Source organism: Aplidium turbinatum, chromosome 4 (assembly GCF_918807975.1).
Source record: "Aplidium turbinatum chromosome 4, kaAplTurb1.1, whole genome shotgun sequence".
NCBI classification, from domain to species: Eukaryota; Metazoa; Chordata; class Ascidiacea; order Aplousobranchia; family Polyclinidae; genus Aplidium; species Aplidium turbinatum.
Genome location: NC_137475.1, coordinates 27287152 through 27297030, shown reverse-complemented (window position 1 = coordinate 27297030; position 9879 = coordinate 27287152). Strand labels below are relative to the sequence as shown.

General features: G+C 40.6%; 1 protein-coding gene across 1 annotated transcript; it reads left to right on the top strand.

Moving 5' to 3' along the window:
* The first annotated feature begins 117 nt into the window (after positions 1-117).
* LOC145768199 (putative serine protease K12H4.7) lies at positions 118-6481 on the top strand. The gene is made up of 9 exons (XM_082579683.1): positions 118-1678; positions 2051-2232; positions 2345-2481; positions 2871-2966; positions 3073-3313; positions 3882-4040; positions 4563-4749; positions 5384-5517; positions 5619-6481. Exons 1-9 carry the CDS (start codon positions 1493-1495, stop codon positions 5842-5844), a joined length of 1548 nt encoding a protein of 515 aa, XP_082435809.1. The 5' UTR covers positions 118-1492; the 3' UTR covers positions 5845-6481.
* The last annotated feature ends 3398 nt before the right edge of the window (positions 6482-9879 follow it).

Genomic DNA, 9879 nt, shown 5'->3' with positions numbered 1-9879 from the left:
TCATAAAACGATTGTGGCAATATAAATGACTAATTTGTGCGATGTCATTAATTGTATTTGTGATCATTATACTCAGATTAACTTAACGATGTTCCGATTTGCGATGCAATTTTATTTTTTTACGAGTTTTCCTTTTAGCGTATGGCTTGACTGCATGAAATCGCCCTGCAATTTTATCATGCCATGCCCAACAACTTTGTACAGCTTTCAAGTGGTTCTTGAGGAAGGGAAACGGAACTTCCCGATTTGTTGAATAATTTTGCCTTTGCGATGTAACAGTTTATTGGACTTAAAAATATTTTTTGTTGAATAATCGTGTCACTTTCAATGAATAATATTGATTGTTACCAAACTTCAAATTAAAAAATGATGTTCTCCTTCAACTAGGATTATCCCCCATTCCAGTTTTCACAAGAATCATTGCCACCCCTTAGTTTTTCTAATCATCTTGTTAGTTGTTGATTATACCAGCGCGGATTTTTTGGTAGTAGACCAGTTCTGATGTGACTTGATGCGAACAACCACCAATGCTTATAGCGATTATTGACCCCATACTAAACTAACATCGCATGATGTGTCGAGCTCAGTATTAATTTGAATCCCGCAGATTTAGATTTCCTCCTTAGGCTATGAGATTATATCATGTGATTATATACATTGCACTTAATTTGTAAACTAACTAACAGTGGACTACTGTACAAAGAAAAGACATTGCAATGATTGTTAATTTGGTACGAAAACGATCTATTTCCACAAAAGGGCGTCTATAACACCTTTATAACCATTATGTGAATTCCTAGTAACGTCATGCCGCCGACCGATACAACATAATTTTTCTCATAACTTTATATTTTAACTATGCCTACATGATTAATATGCTTGTTTGTTCTTGTGTAATATTCTCTTGTTCCAGTCAATTGTTGTCCCAGCCGATGGATGTCGTCTCTGTGGATGCATCTGGTTGTTGTTTGTGTATGTCAACTTATTTTACTATTATGATGAAACGTTGGTTATCGATATGTTGTTCCTCAAACATATCAACCGCGTCAGGACAATCTTTGGCTCATTGCAAATTTGTACTTGGCTATAATTTTCATTTGTCTTCGCATTACTTTTGACGGCTCCAGCATTTCTTATAGCCAGTTTTATTTTCGATACTGCGTTTGCTCGACTAGCCTACATCAAGCAGCAAGAACGTGTGGCATCTAGTTAGAACCAGTGCAGAGTTGATCTTGTTTATAATGCCGACAACACAAAACGCTTTCAACAGCAAACTCGAACTTGTCAAATGCTTTCGGCTTATTGCGAAGGTGGACGCGGAATCTTTATACTTATGTTGCTGGCGAAGGTTAGGGTTTTGGACTTAGGTCTTTTTAAGTTTCAATGTTGTTGATTTCTGCGCCGTTATTTGAAACTTCTCATATGTTTTATATATTTAAGAACGTATATTTTCATTAAGTTGTGCATTCCAGAGTTTATTGACTGGTTTGTAATGATGCTGCGTGTGGTTGTTGCTCTGTGGATGGTGGCATGCTCCGTTGATGGCTTCCTCCACCTTAGCAAGATCAACTTCGATCGTCAAATGATGGTGATGAGGCGGACTCCTAATGATCGTGATATGTGGATCGAACAGAAATTGGATAACTTCCACTCCTCCGACCATAGAACGTGGATGCAGGTTGGATCTATGAAGGATAAAAATACCTTTCTTTATCTTGTCTTGAACTATTTTTCCTTAGCTTCGTCTTATGAAATTGTTTGAAGTTAATCAGAAAATCAAGTTTTTCAGGTATTGTGTTGTTGACACAGATTTAAATGAAATTCGAGCAATTCATTTCTATTGTCTGACTGCATCAAACTCCACCGAGTGTTGGGACCTCAGCTTCTCTGTGTACTTGTGAAACTTATAAGAATCTCCCGTTTGTATTGTTTCCGTGCTTAAGGCAATATTTATCGTCCGTGCTGACTACATGATGTCGAGCACAATGCCCCCACGTCACTATATGGATGTTACAACAGCTTTAAACAACATTAATTTGATGATTTACAGAGGTACTTCAGAGAAGATAAATTTTCTCAGCCTGGTGGTCCGGTGTTTCTACAAATTGGTGGCGAAGGTCCGGCAAATCCCATCTGGATGGACCATGGTCACTGGATAACGATGGCAAAGCAGCTGGGAGCTTATTGCTTCATGATTGAGCATCGTTACTATGGCAAAAGCCACCCGACGAGGTGAGGCCTTGCCGTTGTATTTGTATTTCATGATGTCCAAAATTGCTTAGGATGACTCCGACAGCCGCTAATATAGTGCTTTATCGCATCACAAGGTTTATATTTTGTTCAGCGATGCAAGCACAGCCAACCTGTCGTACTTGAGCAGCGAGCAAGCACTGGCGGATGTAGCCAACTTCATCGTGAACACGACATCAAAGTATGGACTCGATGGGAGGAAGTGGATCGTTTTCGGTGGATCCTATTCGGGTGCGTGACTTGGTCGTTATGGGACACCGCTAGGAATTCCTTGTACGCGACTATACAGTCATGATATGCGGGATTGGCCTATCTTCAAAAGTCCCGGTTTACATTGATACTTCTCTCATAGGTTTAGAGAGCGTAAATATCCCCATTCAATTAAAAAATAACAGCCGAATTAGATTAACTTTTGTGATGTTTAGTCGCCTTGATGCACCTTGATATTGTGTGTGGAATTGGATGGAATACAAAACTTGTCTTGGTGATTTTCGCAGCTTTAAAGAACCTTTTCTACGACTAAGTTTCAAGCAAGGCTGAGAACAATACTTCCGGTGTCGTATCGAAAACTAATTTGACGTTTTATTATGTTTGTTCTGTGACCGCATCATTGTATGCAGGTGCTCTCGCCGTGTGGGCCCGCATGAAATACCCCCATCTGGTGTCCGGCGCTGTATCATCCAGTGCCCCCCTTGATGCCATGGTGGACTTCTCAGGTATTGTAACTTAACAAGTGTTGCTGACTAAAAGATATTACTCTCAATGTTTTATGCGTATTGCTGGGGTTTTTACTTTTCAATTTGACCGTAAATTACATTGCAGCATACCTGGATGTGGCAAGCAATGCCCTGGAAAGATTTGGTAGCGCCAGTTGCGTGGAGAACCTCTCTGTGGCCTCCAAGAAAGTAGCTTCTTATCTCAAGACAACGGACGGGTTGAGGTTCTTAGAGAAATTGTTCAAACTGTGTACCCCCCTGAGCAAGCTGGAATACGACAAGGATAACCTGCAGCAGGCACTTGCAGGCAACATCATGGGAGTGGTGCAGTATAACAAAGATAACAGGTGTGACAGCTTGCTATAGAGAATTTTGTTTAGTTTTATACTGACAAAAGGCGAAGTTTTGCTAGCACAAAAAATGAAGAACCTGAGGCATGCCTTGGAATGAATCACTAATCCGTTTCTTTGCGCCGAAATAACATTTTTTACTATATGTCACGTGACCTGATCTGAGACCTTACTGGCAACCGTTGTTAAGTCATGTCATAGTCTTCTCCGATCCAAAGATCATTAATAGAAGGGAAGATAAACGGTAAAAGAAATAAAGGCAGACCAAGAATGATTTGGACAACAAACATCACAAAATGGACAAAATTAACTTATGAAAGTGCAGTACGCACAGCTCATGGTCGAGAACAATGGCGCATTGTATCCAACCCTCCATACGAGGAAAGAACAAAATAATGATTCGTCTTCTGACTCTTCTCCCCATTAGTATAAATCTAGGAGTGCCGTCAAGAGCGAGTTGTCGTATTTCTGCGGTCATGCTACTCGTTTTACTTTTGATAAATATTAAGTTACCGTGATGCAACATAAATATTCCCTACCAACTTTACACAATTTGGCATTTCAGAGCGTTTGAAGGTGGCGCGGGAAGCGACGTCACAATCGATACGATCTGTCAGACCATGGACAATGACTCCCTGGGTGACCCCGTTTACCGCTACGCAAGGTTCAACGACATCATAATGGAAGCGTACGAGCTCAAGTGCCTGGATGTCAGCTACGAAAGGTGGGAGGATGCAGTTAGTTTCAAATGTATTGTGACTTCATTGAACTAATAGTTTTTGACTCACATATCTTCCCAGAAAATTGATTTTGTAATATTTGCTGAACATGAGGTCATTTTCTATATTTTGGTTTCTTTAATTTTTGGTCAAAAATGGTTTTCACATTTTCATTTTTGATGATAACCTGCACAACTTTTGTTGTTCATGCACGTGGTTATCAGTGGCTTTCAAAATTGCGATAGTCTGACTGTACCTGTACACTATAGTATATACATTATACACAGTACACACTGTACAGCACAGCACACTACTATACTGAGACACCGAATAAGTGCGCTTTAAAGTTTATATCAATTATTTGTAATTTTTTCAAGACAAGCGGATAGACCAACAGTTATTAATTATGCCTTTCATCGAAACACCAAACATCTCTTTCCAACACTCTTCTGTGTCACCTTTCTTGTCACACTCCGTTCAGCGGGACTTGGCATTATATCGTCGTTTACTATCACTTGTTGCTTCAGCTATCTGACGCAAATGAGGGAGAGCAGCTGGGAAAAGGCCACGGGGGCCAGACAATGGGTCTATCAGACATGCACAGAATTCGGTTGGTATCAGAACAGCGACTCCAACGCCCAGCCCTTCATCGGCTTCCCCCTCAAGTTTACCATAGATCAGTGCACCTCGGTCTACGGGATCACTCCTGATCAGGTGAGTCGTCTGACTTGTACCACAAGGCCGGTCACGTGGTCCTTATACAAATTTACAATTCTAAAAGAGTTCAAATAAATTGAACCAATCTGATCTGGAAAATTGCGCCATATCTCGTGAAAAGACTTTTCCAGGGTTTTTGCACCCGCGCCATATCCTCTTCATCACTCGACACTTCATCATCTGGGTAGTGAGTAGTATCCGTACCCGGGAATGCTTCTCTGCTGTTGCATGTCGTATTTACAACTTTGAATCACAGTGTAATAAAATATGAAACAGAAGATTCGCATAAACATTGTCCTAACCAATGCACTAAAATTGTATTTGCATAAATGTCAGTGTAAATTTTTTTGTGATGGTCTGCGTAGCTACGGGAATTTTTCTTTCTGTTTGTTCGTCGTATCCAGGCGTACGCCCGGTGATTGAAGACTTAGATTAAGTGGACGGGAAGGCAAGGAAGCCAATCTACGTGTCCACCTTCAGACATGCCTTTAAGTGTCCTGCCATAGACACAGCCGCATGCTCTTGAGCGGTGTCGAACCGGCGCCCTTTCGAACGTCGTTCCAGGGCTACTATTGCAGCTTTTGTGTGATAGGTTTCTAGTTAATGTTTAAATATAAATCTATGTTTTCAGGTAGAACAAGGTGTCGCAAGGACCAACGAGCAGTACGGGGCGTTCAAAGTAGCGGACGTGGTCAGCAATGTGACCCTGTACAACGGAGGGGTAGACCCTTGGTCCAACGTCTCCTATGTTGACCACAGTGGAAGGTGAGACCTCCATCGATCGATTATGTATCGGACTTTTTTCAACTAAAACTTCCGATTGTTGCATTTGACTTAAGATTTACGTGACCGTATTTTTCTTGCAGTGTGAAGCGAAATCTTTACAGTAGGAGTGCACGACCTCAAAGCTTTGAAAAAACGTCTAAAACACCCGGAATCTTCACAACACTAGTCCCCGACACGGCTCATTGTGCCATCATGTATCCCGATTCTCCTAACGATTCCCCAGCGCTTAAAGATGCGAGGAAGGCTGTGGAGCGGGTGGTTGCTTCTTGGTTCGGTGTTCCTTCTGGTAAACTGCGTGTCCTATGATCTCATCACTTGAACTTAGCAGCCTCATCCTTTTCCAACCCATGCTGTTTATTACGTCACAAGCAATTGATTCCTTTGAAAGTTGTTGCAAAGTCACTGATCAGTCATCGGCTTTATGAGATCTGTTTGCGCCAGTCTTCCATTTGCGTTGCTGATCTTTCCACGATCATACAAACCTTACAAAAGCGTCGCACTTGTTATCAAATTATCGTGGTACTTCCAATATGTGCTTTACATATCGTAAGACCATCTGATCATGTGCGATGTCATGTCACTAGCCGTGCGTTGGAATCAGCGCAGCTTGAGTTATTTTCAACCAATACTTCCAACAGTAGCAAAGCTGCTTTATTAGTGATTTTAAATCTGGTATCAAAAACATTATATGATGGTGAATCATTGCAAGTGTTCCCAACTTCTTATCTAAAGCGCCTGATAAAGTCTACAAATTACAAATCTTGATAATTCAATTCTTCGTTTTTATCATTGACCGTTGTGCCTGTTACTCTTCATGCAGTGTTTTTTATGGTAGTGACGGTCTTTATTTTTTATGTCCAAAGACATTATATCGATGGAAATGTGACGCTTTTACCTGACTACGTGCAATCGACTTTATGAATAAATTGTGATTACTCATGAATGACGTCATCGAAGACCTGTTCATAATTACAGTGCTGTCGAACCAGGTTTTATCTCTGCGGCTCAGCTGCTGCTATTGGGAAGTTTTACATAATGTCGTGATGAGCATTCGCAAGTGTAGGAAGAAGATAAGTTTTGGGCATGCCAAAGAATTCATACCCAAAAGTGATCAAAAGCACTCACTTATGAAATATGCATCACCTACAGTAAAACGTTGCAACTATTCATACATGTGATATTTTTTACTTGCTCAATTGCGTTACCACATATGACTCTCACTCTAGGTACTTCATCGTATTAAAATGAGAAAATTTTGGTTCTTTTCTTTTGCGTCTCAAAAAATATTGAAAGAAATGTAAGTTCACGATAGTAAATGTGAACATGGTGCGACAAATCCCATGGTTACGAGCCGTATCAATAACTGTTTTGTGAGAGTAACTCCTCAAGATTCTCACTTCTATAGGGTGGCCCAGCGAAGTGTGGACAAATAAGTTTTTTTTTTCAGTTATATGAAAGCCAACAAAAACAACTCATTTATAAAATAAAAGGAAAATTTATTGTCTTTATTAACATCCAAAAATTATTCAGCATATCCACCCTTCATTTTGATAACCTGGTGGAGACAAGAGATCACACGTGGCACGCACAGTTTCAGTGACAATTTCTGCCCAAGATTTGGTCAATTTTTGCTTCTGAACCTCAACACTTTAGTGGGATATAGCGCAGGACGTCTGCTCCAAAATAGACCATGTCCTAAAAGCCATTGGATTCAAATCAGGTGAAGATAGAGGCCATAATTCCTTACGCCAAAACTACTTTAAATTTTCTTTCCACCACTCCTGAACCAATCTGGCTGTGTGAGGTTGCTCCATCCTGCTGAAGTGTAATCCCCTCATTTCCACTGACTGTCCTCACCTAAGGACAAACTTCATCCTTTAGCATCTTTAGATAAACATGTTGGTTGATTTTGACACCGGCCTCGAAGAAAATAAATAGGTTTTGAGACCCGTGGAAACCCCTTCCCAACCATTAACAAAGCTGGTTTTTGCCTCCTGAAAGAAGTTTGACGTTCAACAGGCACTGAATTTTTAGATTTAATCCAAATCCGATCACTTTTGGTTGTTGTGTATGGCTTGAACGGTGAATAATTTCTCATGTCCAGAGAACTTGTGGCTGCATGCCAATGCCACCAAGGAGCTTTATTCAGAAGAACCTTTGATCTTTCGAACCTCTTCTTTGTGGCATCAGAAAGAAGTTATCCCAATCAAAAATAAAGAGCCTAAAATGTAGGTACTAAACTCATGTTCATGATATTTAAAATTCATACTATAGTATCTACAATACATTTTTCACTCTTTTCTTCAAACTCTTTTTTATAATTTTTGTGTGTCTGCGGGCCAAAAATGATACATTGTATAACAACCGGCGCGGGCCATACAAAACGTCTGGTGGACCGGATTTGGCTCGTGGGCTTCTTTGGACACCCAGGGCCGGAATTAGCTGATGGGGGGCCCGGGGCACTTTTAGATCGGGGGCACCCCTGCAAAAATTTTTTTCAAGCCTACGGCGCGAAAAACCACCTCTGCGTCTACAGTAGCATCAATCCAGCACTGCACAGCATTTTGCAGAAACTTCAAAGGCTAAAAGGAAGAAAAAATAACACAAAATCACATTTTTTCCACGTAGGGGGGCCCTTCAAAAGTCGGGGGGCCCGGGGCACCTGCCCCCTCTGCCCCCCCTAAATCCGGGCCTGTGGACACCCCTGATTTAATTTAACCCTTTCCGGACTTTTTGCAATGCAAAGTTACAGATCACACCATCAAATGATAAAATTTTGCGACGTCTGTATTGATGTACAGTGTAGTGGCACTATTTAAAGATGGGTCACTCATATACAGCTGCAGTAGTGCAACGACATCCCGAGCGCGGTAGTGGTGGGGATGAACAGAGAACGGCGTCTATGTTCTTCGTAATAGTTTATTGCGATTGCACAAGCCAACTTGACATATTGGAACAAAATAGGGAAGACCGGTCTGACGAAACTAAGCGTTTCAAATAGGATATAAAACTGATTGAAATCAATCTTGAAACTGAAGCCCATAACGAGAGTTTTTACAGTTGGAGCACGCTGCTTTTCTTGAAAACTTGAAACTACTTTTCTACATTCGACTGCACGTTGAAACATATAACAAACTTACATGTTGAAAACCAATTCATTCCATAACTTATAGAAACTTACATACCAAGAGTTACCTTACATACCAAGACTCCTACTAGTTTTTATCCTCTCGAAATAAGACACAAGACGTTGCAGTTTAAGAACCAGCTTTGATTACAAACATGCGCCCCGACTTGTTGATTGCACACAGCACATAACAGATCAACAACGCAGATAAACACAAAATCATGTAATTGCAACGTAATGCGAGAGAGCAAGTATGCGCTCTGTGAAATTCCAGCCTTAGGATTTGTACGCTACGCAGGGAAAAACAGTAGGCTAAGCCTGTAAAGCCGCCAGGATTCCAGAATCGATTATTTATGAAAAGACGTGTGCAGTGCCCGCAGGAGCTACACACAACATGTATACTGTAGTTAGGCTTTTCAATCGGTTTTGAGTCCTAGTGGAGCGCAAACAATTCTTTACAAATTTTCTCTGTGCTGAAATCTCGTTCTCAAATCGCAACCGTTGGGGGTAGCTACCGGAAAACAAAAAACAATTCATGACAACAAAATTATTTGGAAAACGTTTCGAAAGTTGCAATCAATGATTTCCTTGGGTAGAGATTATGGAGTGGTTCGTTCTGGTTTGCAGCTGAATTTTGCTGTAGCTTTCTGTCAAAAGTACCAACTCATCTAAAATGTTTTGAGAAATGTCATTGTTGTACAAATGGTTAAAATTTGTTCCACATGCCTGCAACTGCATATCATATACCACAAAAACGAAGAAAACTACTCGTTTTTCTTTTACGATGTTTTGCTAGGGAGGGAATTTGCCCGGCTTCCCTCCTCTCTCGGAGCCCCTGCTTACAAGCACCGTCTGGATGGTTGAACTGCTAACATAAACCTCTTTAGCAAGTTTTCTGTTGCTCCTTCCAAGATTCCGTTGCAAATTTTCTATAATGTTTTTAATGAGTTTTTTGGTTCTTACAATCAGACATCTCTGGGGTGCTCCCAACCTTTGGAAAGCTACGACTCACAATACCTTTCAAAACCTTGAAAATCTTAGGCGATGACCCCTTATGACAATATGACAGTGCGTTTCAATGATCTCATTTGAACTCTTGGCCATGGGTGTAAATTTAATTTTCCAAAAAAAAAAAATAAATAAAATAGTAACCTAGGATGATTATACTATAAATCTGTAATAAATACAAGTAAGTTAGTAGTCGGGAAATGTGT